The sequence below is a fragment of the Pongo abelii genome, chromosome 5 (assembly GCF_028885655.2).
Source record: "Pongo abelii isolate AG06213 chromosome 5, NHGRI_mPonAbe1-v2.0_pri, whole genome shotgun sequence".
NCBI lineage: Eukaryota > Metazoa > Chordata > Mammalia > Primates > Hominidae > Pongo > Pongo abelii.
Window position 1 is genome coordinate 101,285,468 of NC_071990.2, and position 20,821 is coordinate 101,306,288.

The 20,821-nt window shown below is 35.8% G+C and overlaps 1 protein-coding gene across 2 annotated transcripts in view; it reads right to left on the reverse strand.

Annotated features, from left to right (window-relative positions):
* Positions 1–1,130: 1,130 nt before the first annotated feature.
* The window catches only part of SIM1 (SIM bHLH transcription factor 1), an 80,247-nt gene continuing 60,556 nt past the window's right edge, over positions 1,131–20,821 (reverse strand). For both annotated transcript variants that reach the window (XM_054557909.2, XM_063724915.1), the window contains 2 exons: positions 9,561–9,963; positions 1,131–7,196 (listed from right to left, as the gene is read on the reverse strand). In XM_054557909.2, coding sequence (XP_054413884.1) covers positions 6,466–7,196; positions 9,561–9,963 — 1,134 coding nt within the window. In that variant the 3' untranslated portion in view covers positions 1,131–6,465. The remainder of the gene's footprint in view (positions 7,197–9,560; positions 9,964–20,821) is intronic.

Here is a 20,821-nt window from a genome sequence, read left to right on the forward strand (position 1 = left end):
TCAAACGGAGCATATTGGTACTTCTTCTGTGATGGTCTTTATTCAGACTTCTATGATGATCTGAGCTTGAATCAGTGCCTAGCACATGATAGTTCAATAAATGCTTGTTATTTTTATTATTATCTAAAGAATTTACACTTTCAAAGCACATAGAGAAAATCAAAGATTCCTTGTATGTACTTTCTTATTACACCCTGCAATGACAAAGATTCTTGGCGCCTATCCCATTTGGGACACATAATAGGTATTCAATAAAAGTTGTGGATTAAATTGGAAGTGCAGTTATTTTGGAAATAAAATAGGTGAAAACAATTTTATTTGCAGAAGCAAAAGCCCTAAAACAAGTATTTCAAAGAATCATATTGGAAAATATCTGATAAATGCTGTAATATTAATAACAATGATATCTTGATATTTTGTTCAGCTTCATAAAAAATGCTTTATAAAATGCAAACTATATTTGCATTGCATTAGACAGATATTGTGTAGTTCATTAAATGGGCCAATAGTTGACAATTTCTGAATACTTCAGGGCAAATCAGAAATTCCCAGGGGAGAAAAAGAAAAGCATGTTTGGGCATTATGAAAATGCTTAAAAGAGAAAAAAATAGATTGCCAGGTAAAATAGATTGCTACCTGGCAATCTATTTTTGTTTGACCTTAATTCTTCATTCTGAATTTTTAAAATACTTTGGATTCCAAAACAAAAATTATTCAGAGAGTATTTTTAAATGACAACAAATTAAATAATCTCAATATTATAGGTTTTCTTTTCACTGAGGCATTAAAAATGTAATCTTTACTTTCAGATTTTCTGCCTTATTTAACAAAGAAGTCCTGCATAAGTTGTCCTAATGAAATGTTGAAAGACCATTCTCCAGTGTCTAATAAAAAACAGACCCTTTATTTAATAGTTGCTGTATATATGTATATGCTTCTATTCCCAGGTCTCTTACAGTATGTGTGTGTACATATTTGTGTGTGTGTGTGTGTGTGTGTGTGTTTAGTGCTACCCATTCCAATAGAATCTAGAGCTAAAATGGTTCCTGTTTCTTTATAGTACTCCTTTAGTCGACAGTCTTTTTTGTCCTATAGAGATTTTTCTTTCAATGAATAACCCAGACTCAAAGTGCATATTGGTAACTATATTTTAAACCAAAAAATTCCTCACATAATAAATACATTTTATGCACATTAACTTTGAATTTACTTCAGAAAGCTATTTACAATATAAATAATTATAAATGGGAACACTTTGCAAGATATCATTGACATAGCTAATATTTTCTACTTTACATTCCAAAGTAAAATTTCAAATTACAGCTTTATACTACAATGTCACTAAAAACTATACATTGCAAGATGGTATTTGAAATATTGGCAATCGGTATCTTTTCTCACAAATATAATCCTTTTTATAGCACATTAGTCAAAAAACAAATGTAAAATATTTCATCTTTTTTGAACCGTCTACTCATAATGTTTCCTTTTTTGAAATATTTCCCTTTGGAAAAAAAAGAAAAAAACTTACAGTACTTCCAAAATTTCTTTCCAGGCCAATTTCATTTCTTTTGAAATGTAAACACATCAGGGTTATGGGGTGTAAGTTTAACAGTGATTACATGGGTCCCAGGTCAGCAAATTAGGGCAAATTCCCTCCAACCCCATATAGATTTATGAAAGCAAAGTCCCATGCAGCAAAGTTGCAATAAACAAAACTACAAATGTTTGGTTTAAAATTAGCAATTAAGATTTCTTATGTGAACGATCATTTATTTATTTGTGTGTGTGTGTGTGTGTGTGTGTTATAATTGGATACGGCACATTTTCATGAATATGATATAAAAATCATATTTTTCTGTGTGTGTATGTGTGTATGTGTGTGTGTATGCTTTCTGCATACAGTCCTAGAGAAGGAACTCTGAGCAAACCCCTATTTGGCAATGACCACACTCTCACTTTTTGAGTTAAGCACTATCCATACAACCCTTGCAAGAAATTAGCACCACACAGAAATTTCCCCCAAGAATATTTTCTATGTCTGATACCTTTTGCATGTGTCCATAACTGTTCCATCATTCATTTAAAATTTAGAATGATAACGAATGTTTTATCCACAATTAGTTCCACAGTAAGAACTAGTTCAATAGATTTTTCTGTCTTAGACATAAATCCCTATTCACAAAAACTTGACATTGACATAAAAGTTGAATCATTTATTTGGAGGACCATAGGATTTACATTCTTTTTAAAATCATTATGAAAACAGGATGTATGTCTACATCTATGATTTGAGTGAAACTAGGGAACCAAATCTGGGCATTCAAACATTTTAAATCAGAAACTGCGTTTGGTTGTATTAAAGTGTAAGCTATTCCACTAGGCCAGGTGAGTGGCCCCAAAATGGTCAAATGCTCAATTTTCCAAATATCAGCATTCACTCTGTCACTTCCAAATACTACTAGGACTGATAGATTGCACTGAATATCTTAGTAATATCCTACTCTTGAAAGAGAGAGCTATAAAAATCAAATGTGTATTCAGAAGGTTTCCTTATCTGTGCTGCCATCCATCACACTTACTTGGTTTAGATCTTGAGGGCGGAAGCCTTGTATTTCATTTTAAAATGTCTATGCATAGTTTTCAAATGGTCTTGTATTATAATTGATCTCCATCCCCCATAAGAAGGAGAAATAAAAATTGGAGCACATCACCCTTTTCTAGAAGATCCCTTATAGCTTATTTTAAGTGGGATTCTCTGCCCAGAGGCAGCATGTGACAACACAGTATAGAGTGAATTAAGAATAGTGCCCAGTGGAAAAAATCTAGCCCTATAAAATATAACCAAGAAAGGGCAAGTGATTTTTCTGTGTAAATACTGAAGGCAATCATTTATTGCATCCTGTCTCATTTTGAATGTCACCTCAGCACTGTCATATTATCTTTTATCAGGCAATTACAGTTTAGGTAAGAGAGCACAATATGACAAAAGACTTGTGGACCAAAGCCCACCTAAATATCTGACCTGTAGGGATTGTGACATTAATATTATGCATCCCAAAATAACACATCAAATCTATATATTCCAAATAACAATTTAAAAAGAATTTTCCCAAGAAAGATTGGGGAAACATTCATTTACTTCTTTGGTCATCCAAATTTTTAAAGTAGGTATGGCAGGTGAAATGGGCAATAAAGATACTTATTATCACTAGAAACCAGAATTCTACAAAACCATGAGCTATGTATCATCTAATGAATTGATACATATTATACTGGTAATTGGATAGAGCACATTTTTATATATCCCCAAGGTGATATAAAAATCATACTTCTCTATCTATTTCAATCAAGTTTCATGTTTCTCAAAATTTGGCAAAGTTACGGAAATCAAGAATTAAAACTAAAGCCAAATTAAGTTTAACTGATTAAATTATCGGGAACGTAGTTATTTTAGATACTATTTTTAAAAGACACAGATGACATCTTCATTATGAGGAAACATGTTCCTGCACAGAACAAAATAATGTAGATTATAAACACATTTTAACACATTCACATGTATATTAAGAAGGTACATTGTCATCAAATGCCTTAACTTACCTTGGGTCATTTTGTGATGATCATGCCATATTGCAAAAAATGTAAGCTATACAATGCAGTGAGTCAATATGACGTTTTATGTAATGTAATAAAACTGCTACTATAAAATTATTGACATTCAGTAAATTTTAAAATGGTTAGGTACTTAAAACTGGGTCAATCTACCAAAATTTTGAATCAAGATATAATTTAGTTAATTCTGTATTCTCTTAAAAATATTGGTCATGTCATTTTAAAGAGCATTATTCCTTCTGATTACTCTCATCCGTGAAATTCATAATTTCTTCCTTTCACCAGTTAACTATCTTCCATATAAAAATTCCACTGAAATTCCTTTATTGACAGCCTTTTCTTTAATATCAGTTAATTTTCCCTGGTTCTTAAGTATCCATTTCTTTTAGCTTCTGTCCCTGGCACATTTGGTAGAATATATAGCCACCAGAAATACCCATCTGTGAAAATTACCTTTCCAAAATACACCATATTCATCAAATATTTTTTTCTTCCAAACTTTTATCAATCTACAGAATTCTACAAAAGCTTTAGCATTCTTAAGACATTACTTCATGTTGCAAATTGATCAAAACTCCATTTTATGTATTCCAGGATTTCTCATAAATAATTTTCTCAAAATTACTAAATACTCTTGCATGTATAACTCAAAATTTAGTTTTTATTGTATGGTCACCCCTTGGTATAAACAGGGAGTTGGTTCCAGGACCACCCCCACATAACCAAATTCTCACATACTCAAGTCCTGCCGTTGGCCCTGTGGCGCTCACTTATACAAAACATCAGCCCTCTGTATACTCAGGTTTCACATTTCTCCAAATACTGGGTTTTTTATCTGCATTTTATTGAAAAAAAAACATATATAAGTGAATCTGCACAGTTCAAACCCATGTTATTCAAGGGTCAACTGCACTTTGAATTTTTTGAAAATATATATAACCACTAACTTTCTCACTTACTTGCACTTTTTTGCATTTACAGCACAAATGTTAACATTATTTAATTTTATGTAGCCTCTCCTTTCATATACAAACAACCCAGTATTCTTCTTTCATATTATCATTCAGATTGTCACCTACCTATGGACTGTGAAATAACTGTGTTAAATGAGGAAAATATACTACTAATCCCTGAGTATTCAATTTCATGTTCTGTTTCCAAAATTATAAGTCATGTTCTGCCAGTACATTCCCCTCCTTAAATATGGCAAGAGTTTTGGGCATGGGACTCCTAGGAAATATTATCTATGAAATTTCTCTAATCACTTATATCATTTTGCTTTAATTACTAGAGAATAGTGCATTAAATAAATCTTGCTATTTTTCTTCTCTGTTATAAATTTCTACCAACTACATTTTGGCTAAATCTAGAAAGTTAACTGTAACCTGCCTAAAGGAGCCCACACACCTGCTTAAGTCACAAAGCATCTAAACTTCTGTGTACAGAAAACCAGAATGATCAGTCTTGACAACTCATAGCAGAGAGTTAATTAGGTAATAAGTTCTGTTCTGCTCTATCACAGAACATGAACGCTGGGGCTGCCTTACAAACCAGGAAACTAGAGCCCAGGCACGGTGAATGATGCAACTGTGGTCACAAAATTAAGTTACAGGTAGGGCCAAAATTAGAATCCGGAGATCTAGTCAGGTGGCCTTTCTATTATACCACACAGATGTAAGACCAAGTTTGTTGTTTACAAACAATAAGGAAAATAAACATTTTTCTTATTCCTTCAGAGTACTGCTCGTAGCTTTTAACTACTTGTCTATCAGCCTAAGATTTTATCTTAGACTCTCTCCTGAGGCTTTCCACATGTTGTCACATTGGCACATATGTGCTTTGAAACGTTTTCAAACACTTACACTGCTGTCATGTGGCACTTCACTTTTATTTCCTTTTATTTTTGCACTTATTGGTCTTTTTTCTGGGTGAATTGGTTTGAATTTTTTATTTAGTTGGTTTTATAAGCAAACCCCAAATATGTTGTTTACTTATGCTGAGCCCTTAAATTGTGTTAAATTTTGAGATATCATCTTATTTCACTCTGCCTCTGGCCTTTCCATATTCATAGAACTACTTCCAATTGAGCACTCCAGGTTTTTGATGTGTGTCCCAACATCTCAGTGTTTTTACTTAGAAAAACCCTTAGCGCCATGTCAGTGCAATCCTGGTCCTTGTCTAACTGAAAAACAAGGTGAAAAATTACCTCTTCCTGATTGTTTATAATGAATACCAGGTGAAAACTCATTTTTGCACCATATCCAGAAACATTTCTCTAATTTATGCCTGAACCAAATGAGCTGGCTGAATTGAAACCACAAAGAAGTCAGTTTATAAGATGTATCTCTCTCTTTCTCAGTTATTTTGGGAATGGAAATTTCTTTAAGAAGTTTAGTGTGACAGAGTCAAAAAAATTACCCATTTTTGATGTATTTACATTACATAGCCTATATTTCCATATGTAAAATGTATACCGCAGTTTGTAAGTAATAGTTTGTGTGTATGAGGATCACTGGATAGTCACAATGCAATGTTGTCATTCATCAGTCTTCTCATGTAGTATATATGCACACTTGATCTACATGAATATTTTTCAAGTCAAAATTTATCTATTCTGATTCCCATATAATTAGAGGGGAAATTTGTGTATTCAATTTAGCTCCCTTTTCTGTGTATAACCCTGAATGCTAGTGCTATGTTTTCTTTGATTTTATAGGAACACGTATCAAATACCCAGTAACTTAAGTTATGCTCTCTAACAATCTGTGGCATAGTAAATGCTGGTAATGGGGTATTAAACTATAAATATGTTTCAGAGATCCTTAAAGAACAAAATATTTCAGCAAAACATCAGCTTCCATTGGTTATTATAACAGATGTTCCCTTGTGTCCTTGTGCTGGGTCTGGTTGCATCCTTAGATGGGAAGTTACATCAAAGTGTGAGCCATTACAGCCCAAGGAATAGTTTCTAATGGTTTCACTGTCATATAAGTGCTCCAGGGCATATCCAGTTAATGTGTAAGCATGCTTATCAAAATACTGCCGGTGAGAGCCAAAGCAGTTTGGAGAGACAGTAGGGTGGTCTCCTGCTGTCTGATGAGGAGATATGTCTGAATGCAGATAGTCTTTAGCTAGGATCAAACTGGATTTTGAAATGCGATCCGAATTGGGACTACTTATCCGAGATAGTGCGGTGGGACTGTTGTCATAGTCATTTTCATGGGGGCTCAACATTTTTCCCTCTCTCTGCTGGATGTGGTCACATGGTGAAGTGTTGGCAAGAGCAGAGCTGTGGCACACTTCACCTGTTGGTGGGGGCTGTTGGTAGTTTGCAAAACACAGGGAGTGTTTTTTCCCAGCCCCATTAATGGAAGCCAGTTGGTCTGAGGGGGCTTTCCTTAGCTGTAATCTGTTCTCTTCTTCTTTAATCATTTGTTGGGTGGCTCTTATAAGAGTTTCAATTTTGCTGGGTTCATGTGGGCTACTTTGATACTGCTCAGTACGATATCGGTCACCTGATTCACTGGCTGACCCAGGGTCTGGAGAACTGACCGCACTATCTTCATCCCAATGACCTCGCCCTAAAAATTAGAAAAAGTCAAAAGTAAGTGATCTCAGAATTCACCCTCAAAATAAGTATATTTCCTTTACCTATTAAAATAAACTTTATATCTTTCATTTTTAATATATGCACCAATATTTGAAACAGGCTCACATGATAGAGTGTCAACTCTCTGTACTGGATTCATATAAAATCAGTGAATTTTAAATGCAGACCAAGTTTATAACAAGTTTCTTAGAAGATAAACCTTGTTCACTGTGAATGACAATTAGCAAATGGTAAAGTGCGTTTATACTTCTCCATGGATATACGTTATTAGACCTGTCTGACTGGAAATAAGAGAAGGATGCATAGAATTTGGTTTATGTTATTCTGTAGAACAGTGCTATGTTAAATTGATGCTTGAAAAATGTTTTCAATTGGATTTGAGGGAAATAATGATACAGGCTGAAATATTCTCTCACTTCCAAATAAATAACCTAAAATGTTAGTATTGCTAAATATATCTTAAGTAGAGTTAAAATAAAGCTCTAATATATCTTAAGTACGGTTACAATAAAGCTCTAATGTTCATTTTTAGAGTATTTGAAGGTTAGAAATATACACCTATTCACATAGATATATGTGTAAGCATGGATGGATATAACTGAAGATTATAGATATAGATACAATCTTGTCCAAATAAAAACATAAATATTATCAAATTTAGGGGTAAACATCTCAGCTTTACAGGTAATCATATAGTAACTCAGGTACCTTAGATTGTTTTTGAAGTAAGGTAAAGAATAAGGCTGGGCATGGTGGCTCACACCTGTAATCCCAGCACTTTGGGAGGCCCAGGTGGATGGATTACCTGAGGTCAGGAGTTCAGTACCAGCCTGGCCAACATTGTGAAACCCCGTCTCTACTAAAAAATACAAAAATTAGCCGGGCGTGGTGGCAGGCACCTATAATCCCAGTTACTTGGGAGGCTGAGACAGGAGAATTGCTTGAAACCGGGAGGCAGAGGTTGCAGCGAGCCGAGATCGCGCCATTGCACTCCAGCCTAGGCGACAAGAGCGAAATTCTGTCTCAAAAAAAATTTTTTTAAACAATATTTATAATTTTAATAACAACCTGTTTGGAGCCAAGGAAAGAGATAAAATATGGAGGAGAAGTGCATCCAAAGTATATTCCATAAACCAAATTATTCTCAAAACAGTCTGAAGTCAATATAAAAAGAGAGAAGAGAAACAAGTAGGAATATATGAAAGCTGTAAACTGCTTAATGCAGCAGAGAAAGCCTGGATCACACTATTCATTGCTTTCCTTTGATCTTTTCTTCTTGTTTTATTTCTAATATTTTCTTCCAGATCTGTAGGTTAAGCCAGGATTTTCACTTAACTCTATTCTTTGGCAAGTAATTGCCCTTTGCTCTGGGTTTCCATTACCAGTCTACCAAACTGGAGATACTCAAAGTAAAATCAGAAAAATAGAAAGCAAGAATAGAAACAGATTAAAATTACTCAGCTTCTGAGTGGTATTTGACAGGAAGGTTTATTAATAGAAACAATATTGTCTAGCACATGTCTCATTCTAAAGACAAGAGTAGTAGTATTGGGGCCTTCAGATCAATCCTAATGTCACTGACTTTTAATGAAATAGGGAGGATTCCAAAGACCGGTCTGGACCCAAGCTTGGGATGGACGGAATGAGCTCTCCTTAACCAGTTTACTTTGAAATGAACAAAGCGAAAAATTAGCAACAATCAAAGCTTTAGCTATGGTGTCCATTTCGACGTGTTTATAAAGCCATATAATTATCCCAAGGTGAAAATCCCAGTGCATTCTACATACTGCTTCATCCTTTACTCACGGGATCATCATTGTGGGTTGTCATAATGATGGGGAAAGGGGAAGTTACTGGCATTTAATGCCCAGAAAGGTTAAACATCTGAGGTATGTGTGACTGTCCATAAAACAAAGACTGGCCCTCTCCAACATATCAATAGTGCCCTTATTGAGAAACACTGCTATGACCAAATGAGCCTACAGACTATTCAAGTCCACATTTGAAGCACAAAAATACAAAAGAAAATAATGTATGAGGAATGTAAATGCGTACACACTACAAATTCAATAGACGTATTCAATAATAAACAACGTAATTTCTATACTTTCTGATGTTTAAAATAGGAATCGTTTTTATTCACTTGTCAAAACTAAATGTATTTAGCAAATACAAGCAAAATTAATAACTGAGTGAACTTTTTTTTAAATCCCATTGGTTCTGATTTGTAAATCAAAGAAGATAACTATTTGGTCATTCACTCTAGTGTCACAATGTGATGAACCTGCCCAGGGCCTAATGCTTGGAGTTCGGGAACCATTTCACCTGCTCTTACCATGGATCCTGTGGACTGAAGCGATGTGAGGCATGCTGTTTTCATAGGCTTCTCTGCTTTCTGGGGAGGCCTTTGTCAGGGGCAAGGCTGCGCGAGAGCCCCACCAGGGCTCCCTCCCGGCCTGCGGCGTTCCCAGGAAGTACCTGCCTGCCTCACACCGGCCTCCTTCACAGGCCTGGGTATGGAAATGCCTCTCTTCCACCAGCCTCGAGTGGTCAAGCGCAAAGCCATAGCAGAGGGAGCTGCGGTCCGAAAACTGTCTGTAGGCGCACGATACGTCGTGCTGGGAGCCAGGCCTGTCGGCGGGGTCCAGAAGCTGCGGAGAGGCCGTGTCGGTCAAGGGACTTCCGCCCCACTGGCTGTCATGATCAGATTCCGATCTTTCCGTGTGAAATCCCGAATACTGAAACCGAGTAGGGGAGAAAAGTCCATTTCAAAAATCAATCGATCAGTAAGCGAAAACAAACAAACAAACAAAAAACAGCCTTTGTTTACTCTACAAGCACCCTTAAGGTCTCATTGTCCTGAGGTCGTCAAAATAACCGTTGCTTTGGCATCATGGCTGTGCACACCTAACTTGGAATTAATTCATTATGATGCTTCCAAAGAAAATCCTTTTGGCTGATGAAAGCAGGAGATAAAAATAATAATGGCAACCATCGACTGAAGTACTAGGCACTGAATGAAGTGCCTCGTATGAACTATCCACTTAGCTCCTGTAGTAAACCCTTAATGGCGCTATTAGTATCACCAGTTTATGGATAGAGAAGCTAACACTGAGAGAGAGAAAGTGATTTGCCCAAAGCCACAGTGTTAGCAGGTGACAGAAACAAGATTCAGACACAGGTTCTTCGTCTACCCTAACAGTATTGCCAAAGAGAGATTCCAAGTAAGTTCCATATTTTATTTCTATTTGCTTTCCACGTATTTTTTTGTTTTAACAGGGTCTGGCCCTGTCCCCCAGGCTGGAGTGCAGTGGCGTGATCATGGCTCACTGCAGCCTCCACCTCCTGGGCTCAAGCAATCCTCCCATCTCAGCCTCCTGAGTAGGTGAGATCACAGGTGTGCAACAATACACAGCTAATTTTTAAATTCTTTGGTAGAGACAGGGTCTTACTTTGCTGTCCAAACTGGTCTTGAACTCTGGAGCTCAAGCAATTCTCCTGCCTCAGCCTTTCAAAGTGCTGAGATTACAGGTATGAGCCACAACACCTAGCCTACATTTTTTCTTAATTAAAACAGACAAACAAAAACCTAAGGTTTAAGGCACCAATGTCCTGAAACTTAATCTTCATTAAGTTAACTCTGTTTCCTCTCTGAAGGCCACGCTGGATAGATGGCAGAATAGTTAATAAGCGCTTACCTAATTCATTTGCAATGTAACTCTTAAGAAGTCTTATCCCATATAAGAGTTGGGCCTCTTCACTAGGATGTGCCTCTTGTTTAGAAGATAAAACTTGAAATATGCATAGGGTCACCAGAAAATAACAAGCCACAGGCATTGCTGTGCCTTGTTGGAATTAAATGGCTTATCTACTCCCAGACTATTTGGTCAGATTTTGAAAAAGAATATAAAGTGCTTGATAGATCTCCCTAGGAAGTATGCTCAGTTTGAAGGCCCTCACAAGCCACTAAAATCGGTAATATAACAATAATTTTTACCAGTTTTTGGTTGCCTAATGCCAAACAATTCTAGGTATTGTAAAGAGATTACCTACTATGATAATGATGGATGTCATTTATTGAGAGCTTACTACGTGTCTGGCAATATTCCATATACATTCCATATACATTTTGTCATTTAATCATTCCATATACATTTTGTCATTTAATCCTCACAACCACCTGAACATAATATAGCTCCATTTAATACAGGAAGAAAGGACATTACTACAAGTTTTAATAAGATGCCACAGCCACCTCACAGTCTATCTGGTCTCAAAGCCTGCACTTGAAACCACGATTTCACATTTCAGATAAAACACTGCTAAGGAAAAAAGGAGAGAAAAAAAGATCCAATATTAGGGAGATTTGCAGTGAAGGGGCAGGAACTGTTTCACTGTCCCAGGAACCAAAATACAAGTCCATTTTAGACTTTTATTTCTTACCCCAGAATAAACAGGGGTGGGCACGTGTGGTGTTGTGGAGGGAAGAAGAAAAATTCCTAGGCTCCACTGCTGTTCCCTTGTCGCCCATGATGAGGACTTCACAGGACAAAACAAACTTTCCCCTCACCACTAGGCCCACCCTGTGGGAACAAGAATCCTGGCTCTTCCCATTTCAGTACAAAGAGGCAACTCAGCTGAGGGCTCTTGGGGACAGAGAGATGAACTACACAGGTTCCTCTGGGGAACCTCCAAAGTATGCCAATATAGCATGCTCACAACAGAGTCCTGTGCAAATTCCAGGTCGAAATTTTTCCTTTGCCATTTCTAATTATTACTTTAATTATTTTCCACCTACACATATGGACTATCAGCATATTCCATCAAGAAAAAAAAATTAGAAAATTCTTCTTTCCCTGCAGGGTTGTAGAACAGGAGACATCAAGGCATCCTGGGGCTCAGTACCTACATCATGCGTTCCACATGCCATCATCCTCTTCTTCCAGTGAACCCAGACTCTCTTTTCACAAGATACCACCTTCACTTTCACCAAAGCAGGGCTGGCGCTTCCTCACCTTACCGAGTGGGGATCCAAGTGCTATACATGTGTTTCTTGAGAGTACCATCCATGTGCTTGCCTCAGAGGAACTCAGACCATCAGTGTTATTCCAAGCTAGGAGTTGCCCAGATTCTGCTTGTTTTTATAAAAGTATAAACCAGGTCTATTTCTGAGGTACTCCAGTCAAGACTTTTGAGCCCTGTTAAGAGGGGGAAAAGCTTTCCCTGAGTGTGTATGGGAAAGTGCTATTGGCACAACAGAGAAGAACATTCTGTCCTTCAATCACAATGAAAATTCAACAACAGACAACCTGGGCATACAGGAAGTATACATTTCAAGAGCATCCAAAGAAGAATTTGAAGGATAAGCCTCTTGTCAATAGGCAGGAAACTACAAAACACCAAGCGCATTGCCCTGAGATATTCAAGCAGGCGGAAGTTGGGTGGTTCAGTTAGTCTAAGACCTCACACTGCTTAGGAGATACAGAGGAAAAGCCTCACAGTAAACCTTTGTTTTCAAGACCTATAAATTTACACCAGTGGGCACCATCAAAACTCTGAGCCACATTCATCCCTTTAAAATGATGTAAACTCTGTTGAGGACATTACAGCTGCATTACTTGATCCAAAATGTTTCAGGTATTCATTAAATATTTGAGAAAAGAGAGAAGGCAGAAAGAGAGGAAGGCAGTCAGCCACACTATATGTAGTGTGTGCAGTGCAATGAATGAATGCTGCATAAAAATGCAGTAGTGGGTTAGATTAGACTTCATCTAACTTGTCTTTCAGCTCTAATACTCTGTACAATATAATAACTATTTGGTATCCTTCTTAGTTTTGAAATGTTTGATTCCTGTGCCTGTCCCTACATCTCAGTTACTGGAAGAAAATAATTATTGAGAACAATAATCCAAGTCTACAAATTTTTATTGTCATAACTATAAAAAGAAAGTTATTGTGTAAATTATAATTTTACTATAAGGCCAATTTTCCCTCCAAGTATCCCGTTATGACACAATTTCGTTAGGAATTACATGCTGCCTTTTGGTCAATAAATTATTATATTCTAGAGGCTTCTGAGTTTGAAGGATAATGGCAACCACCATAATCTGGATCTGTCCACACATTCTGCCCTCAAGACCTATAAGGTCATTAAGAAGCACAAATTAAGTCACACATGACCCATACTATCAGCATTACTTAGAGGCAGAAAATGTGACAAACTTCAAATATGCTCAACTGATTTTTGACAATTCAGTGAAGGAAACATAAACTTCTCAACAAATGGTGCTAGAGTAATTGGACATTCATAGGCAAAAATCAAATAAATCTCAATCTGAGTGTCACAGCTTATATAAAAAAAAACTCAAAAGGTTCACAGACTTAAATGCAAAACATAAGATTATAAAGCTTATGGAAAATAACATAAAAGAAAATCTTCAAGATCTAGGACTAGGTAAGGAGTTTTTAGACTTGACAACAAAAACACAATCCATAAAAGAAAAAATAAAGATAAATTGAACTAGATCAAAATTAAAAACTTTTGCTCCAAAAAAGAACCCGTGAAGAGGATGAAAAGACAAGCTACAGGAACGGATAAAGCATTTACAAACTACATATTTAACAAAAGACTAGCCTCTAGAATATATACAGAACTCCCAAAACTCAACAACAAGAACAACAAAAAAGGGTGAAAGATATGAAGTGGCACTTCACTGGGTAGGATATACAGATGGCAAATAATCACATGAAAAGATGTTCAACATCATTAGTGACTAGGAAGATGCAAATTAAAACCACACTGAAATATCATGATACATCTATCAGGCTGGCTAAAACAAAAAATAATGACAACACCAATTGCTGGCAAAGATGTAGGAAAACTGGATCACTCACACAATGCTCATGGGAGTATAAAATGTTGTACCTAGTCTAGAAAACAGTTTGGCAGCTTCTTAAAAACTAAATGTGCAATTACTATATGTAATCCTGGAAATTTATCCCAGAGGAATAAAAACTATATTCATATAAAACTTGCACACAAATATTTACAGCAGCTACCTCCCTCCACTTCCAAATCCTCTCTGTTTCCTTTCTTTTTCAATGTGGCAAAATACAAGTAACATAAAATTTACTATCATCCATTTTTAAGTATACAGTTCAGTGGCATTAAGTACACTCACGGTGCCATGCAACCATCACTACCATTCATTTCCAGAACTGTTCATTTTACAAAACTGAACTCTGTACCCATTAAACAGTAACTCCCCATTCCCTCTTCCCTTCAGTTCCTTAACAACCACCATTCTAATTTCTGTCTCGATTACTTTGACTATTCTAGGTACCTCACATAAGTAAATTCGTAGAGTATTTGTCTCTTCATGACGGGTTTATTTCACTTAGCATTATGTTCTCAAGGTTCTTCCATGTTTAAACAGGTGTCAAAATTTCCATCCTTTTTAAAACTGGAGAGTATTCTATTGTATATACCACGATTTGTTTATCCATTCACCCACTGATGACGGTTGGGTTGCTTCTACCTTTTGGCTATGAAGCTACGATGAACATGGGTGCACAAATATGTCTTTGAGACTCTGTTTTTAATCCTTTAGGGTATATTACCAGAAATGGGATTGCTGCATCATATGGTAATTCTATTTTGAATTCTTTGAGGACCTGCTGTGCTGTTTTTCATAGAAGCTGCACCATTTTACATTCCCATTAATAGTACAATGGGTTCAAATGTATCTACATCCTCACCAACACTTGTTATTGTTTGTGTGTGTAGTAGTAGTAGTAGCCATCCTAATGAGTGTGAGAGGTGTCTCATTGCAGTTTTGATTTGCATTTCTGTAATGATTAGTGATGTTGAGCATCCTTCTGCAGGCATATTGGTCATCTGTAAATCTTTGGAGAAATGTCTATTCAAGCCCTTTTCCCATTTTTGAATTGAGTTGCTTTTGTTGTTATTGAGTTGTTATAGCTTTATTTTTAACAACCAAAAACTGGAAACAACTCAGATTTCCTTCAAAAGATGAATGGTTAAACAAAATATGATATATTCATACCAGGCAATATTACTCAACAATAAAAAAGAATGAACCATTGATACATGCACCAATGTGGATGAATCTCCAGTGAATTACGCTGAGTGAAAAAAGTCAATCCAAAAGGCTATATGATTCCATTTCTACAACAGTCTCGTAATGACAAAATTACAGATATGAAGAACAGATTAGTGCTTGCTAGGGTTAATGACAAAAGCAGGAGTAGGAGAGAAGTAGATGTGGTCATAAAAAGGCAACATGAGGGATCCTTGTGGTAGTGAAATTGTTCTATATGATGATAGTAATAATGCAATATCCTGGTTGTGACATTGTACTACAGCTCTGCAAGATGTTACCACTGGGGAAACCAGATAATGAGTTAACGGGCACTTCTGTGATACCTACATTTTAATTTAAAAGTATATCAAAATTACAATTTGATTAAAAACAGAAAAATAGACAAATCAAGAAAACACATTAAATATAGCATAATGCATTCAGTAAGTATTAAATAATATGACAGCATTGAGTCAAACATATCAACCCCATCAATAAATGTGAATTGGCTTAAATCACCAATTTTAAAAAAGAATTTTCTGATAATTTATAGAGCAAACCCAATTCTATACTGATCATGTGACATGCCTGAAACACAGTTTCAAAAGGCTAAAAATAAAGGGAAAGGCAAACATAAACAAGGCAAATGTAGACAATAAGAAACCAAGAGTTTGGATTGTAAAACCAAGCAAAGTAGAATTCAGGCTTTAAAAAAAGCATTAAATAAAACAAACAAAACAAAAGACATTTTATGTTGCTAAAAGCCAGAATTCACAATGAAGATAGAAATGTTATGAATATTTATGCACAAAATAACATTGCAATGCCATCCATATGAAGCAAAAACTATAGGAGATACAAAGGAGGTATAGAAACATCCTGACAAATAAAAGACTAACATACCACTCTCAGTAACAGAGTAAAGTAAATTTTAAAATAATAAAGACTACAGAAGACTTAAAAAAAAAACCAATCAGTTAAATTGTATGGCTATATATCACTTCACATACTGATAATAAAGAAGAAACCTTCTTGATATAGATGCCCAATCATCAAAATCAAGCAAATATTAGGTCACAAAGAAAACCTCAGTAAATTTCATGGAGTAGAAATATAAACAACACCCTCTGATCACAATGCATAAAAATGGAAATTAAAAACAAAATTTAAAAAAATGCTTCAACCTGAAAAAAAAAACTTTTAAATAACCCTTGGGGAAAATAGGCAAACACAAATTACGTAAATTAAATACAGAATTCTGGAGGTAAAAACTACATATCCAGACCTATGAGATACACAGCTTTGAATAGCTTTACATAGGAGTGATAGGGACATGTCAAAACGACACAGGAGCCAGCTTGAAGGAATTCCTTCTGGCCAAATACAGAAAAACTTAAGCAAAAGTAAATGACAGTAATGAATAAATTGTAACCCACTAAATAAATCCATGGGTCCAAACTGGTAAACGCACTAGCTAATAAATGGGGAAACATAAAGGAATCTTCCTTACAGTAGAGTGCCAACTGATGAATATGGAGGGAGTAGTTGAGTTAGAAAATATACATTTTGCAATCACGTCAATAAAGATTTATTTGGGCACAGATGATCATGGATGATAAATCTCAGGGAAAAACTGTTGAGAAATAGGCTATTTTTATGGTCTTAAAGGGTTTCCCCACAGATTGCTTTTTAATTAGAAGGAAAAAAAAACAGTTATACAGTAAAGAAACCAAGTGACACTTTCACCAGGTGATCAAAATTAACATCACCAACCAACTCAGAACAGATGGACATCATGTGCCTCTGGATGTGACAGACACTCCGAAGACACAACCTCACTAATGAAGTATTCCAGTGGATAGTGGATAATGTATAACCAGAATCTAACCATGAAGAATAAGCACACAAACTCAAATTGAAGAACATTCTGTAAAATAACTGGGCTGTGTTCTTCAAAAATGCAAATAATATGAAAGAAAAAGCCAGGCTAAAGAACTATTCAGATTAAAGGAGATGAAAGAGGCATGAAAATTAAATGCAATATAGACTCTTGGACTAAGTATTGTACTAGAGAGAAAATAACAAATGCTATTAGGGACGTTACTGGAGAAATCTTACATCTTACACCTGTAAGATTAGATAAAAAGCATCTTATGAATGTTAAATATTCTGATATTGATAATTGTGCTATGGTTATATAAGAGAATATTCTCGTCCTTAGGAAATACACATCGATGTATTAAGGTTTAGGTAGAGGCATGACATATGTAACCTACTCTAAAATGGTTCAAAAAAATAAATAATAATGAGGGCAGAGGGAAGGGAAAGAGAAAAAAATGATAAAGCAAATGTGGCAAATGCTAAGCACTGGTGAACCTAGTGTACAATTATACTATTCTTGCAACTTTTCTTAAAGTATGTAATCATTTTAAAATAAATATTTGAACATCAGAAAAATCCCATATAGTAAACATATGTCTTATTTTTATAGAATCATTTCAGACAAAGCCTTTTTTTAAACAACATTTTTCTGAAGAAATGGAAACATTTTAATAAAGCTATAATTTAATTGTTTAAATATCTTTGTTTTTATTTCTGAATGTTAATATTTTGCATACGAAAATATAAAGTTATCAACTAGGAATTTCAGTACAAACAAACCTCGATTCAGACATTGGCGTATCCTGATCTACTGCCATTTCATATGGTTTGTGCAAAGGATCACTTTTCTTGGGCCTTGATTTTCCCATTTGCAGAATAGGAACAGACTACCTTATAGGATTGCAGTAAGAATCAAATAAATAATACTTTTAACAGCACTAAAAAATACAAATGGTACAGATATGTATGTGTCATGTAAAGGTCCTTGATTAATCACTTTCACTTAGGTAAACAGAAATGGTTACCATCTTGTAAAAATTATTTTCTACTGTAGACTATATTGTCTAGAAAAACCATGTTTTCAGTACCATCTTATAGGCAGGTAAAAGATAAAATATATACGTTAAAGGATTTTAAAAAATCAATATTCCCAACTGCAGAAAGAAATCAGGCCACTAGCCAGTCATCTAAATAGTAGGGCCTTTTCTTCCAAATACTCCAGTTTTCAAAGCTGGAAGGTAGTTTGGTACCAACAGTTTTTATCATTTACACTTTGATTAAGAGCCTATAGATGTGTTTTAAGAGTGGAGAGGAAGGAGAATCATGGTCAATTAGGTTTCAAGCAAGCCTGTGGATGGTTCTTCTAGCCTTTCTTGGTATTGACACTATTTTCTTTTCTTTTTTCTTTTTTTTTTTTTTTTTGAGACGGAGTCTTGCCCTGTCGCCCAGGCTGGAGTGCAGTGGCGTGATCTCGGCTCACTGCAAGCTCCGCCTCCTGGGTTCATGCCATTCTCCTGCCTCAGCCTCCCAAGTAGCTGGGACTACAGGCACCCACCACCACGCCCGGCTAATTTTTTGTATTTTTAGTAGAGATGGGGTTTCCCGTGTTAGCCAGGATGGTCTCGATCTCCTGACCTCGTGATCTGCCCACCTTGGCATCCCAAAGTGCTGGGATTACAGGCATGAGCCACCGCTCCGGGCCAGTATTGACTGTTTTCAAGTAAAACAGTCATGTTTATGAGCTAGAGAGTATTTGCTCTTCTTCCTTTGAAAAGATAACAGTGTTTTCTCTTATATTTAAAGCTGAGAAACTGAGTTATTCCTTTATTTTCATTAGATTATACCAATCAATTAAGAAAGTTCAGTAAAAATCTAGCTTTAATTTTGCTGAAACCTCTTTCTTCTTAGAAAATTTTTTGTCATTCTGAATACCATGCACCTTAATTTACCTCAATTTCATATTTAAGTTTTAATTTTCAAAACAAGCATTCATTTTGCAAATTAAAATATGAGTCAGATGATGGATGCCCTTGTTCTCATGAAACATGCAACCAAATGCCAGCCACCAAAGGTGGGCTGAGGCTGGCAAGCAAAAAGCTCAGATGACTGCCAAAACTAGATTTCAGATGACATCCACGGTCCCCCAGCTCTCCTCTGGAATTCAGCTTATAACAGAATCATTCCTTCTAGAAGAGACTGATAGTTCATCAGATTAAAGGCCTGAGCCATCCCTTGGGGTTTAATATGCACCCAATGGGACCTATTTACAAAAATTCATTCTAACATTCATTCTAATATTTATTAAGTGCCTGCTTTGCAAGGCGGCATGCCAGGTGATAGGAGAAATACAGCCTCACTTTCAAAGTGTTCACATTAAGAGGGATATAAATAATGCACAGAATATAACTTTAATACACTTTAGAAAAGGCAAAGACCTGAATAGAGAGAAAAACAAAATAGGAGTTCAAAGAAGGAAAACATTACTGTTTCCTTTAGTAAATAAGTTATTCAGGAAAAAGGAAAAAAACTGTGACTTATTAAGAAGCAACTTACTATATGATCTGCTTATGCTAACTAATACCCATTACAACAACAGTTACCATTATAAAACATTTGCTATGCATTAGTCACTATGCAGATTCCGTAGACATTGTTTTATTAAATGCTAACAACATCTTAAAAGTATTATTAATCCCTTTACAGACATAACAAATAAGGTTAAAAAAAATTTTTTTGCCCAAAGTTGCATGATTATGAAGTTTAAGAGGGGACATGTAATTCCAGAACTCTTACTCTTTTCACTGTCCCATACTTCAATATACTATACTTAGATAAGAAAGACAACAGTGTCCTACCCCCTACACAGTAATAGATTTCAGGTCCCCAAGAATCTTTTTACAAAGGGGACTTTCTCCAGCCTCTACACCCCATAAACCACCTCCACACACCCTTAGGTATGTCCTCTAATCACTCAAACAGTCTCGTACCACAAGTACACCGATAGATATTCTTCTTTTGATTACGGTCGTAAGATTCATTCCTGCTTCAACAGCATGTTCCAGACAGGTGCTCTGCATTCATCTGGATGTGGCAGCAACCACCCAGCCCAGGAAAAATGCCAGATGTTCCAACAATAGATGTCACAGTTATCTATTTTTATTCTGGCAGCTCATTGAGGTTTTTATCATTTATAGCTGTAAAATATATAAAGAGACCCTTTTCTGGTAAAGTCCTGTTTTTCATGAAAAACTTTCACTCTATCAGGCATGAGCAGCTTTCCTCTTGATTTGTGTCTGAACCATGAGAAAAGAAAAATCACAGATGCAGACTGCATTGTACTAAGAACATATGCATGCTTTTAAATCACTTTTATCTTTTTTTTTTTTTTGCTAATGTAACCCTGAAACATAAAATATGTTCTTTTTTTTCATTCACTGTTATGGGAAGAACAGATGGTGAAAGGGTTAGATTAAAGTAATACAGCATGCCCATTAAAATAACCCCCACTTCTCAGGATGCTTCCCTCAAACAGGAGTCCTGTTTACTATAAAGAATGGCTTTGGCTTACACACATTGGAAATTGCCAGGATTTTTCTCAAGGATAAACACAGGA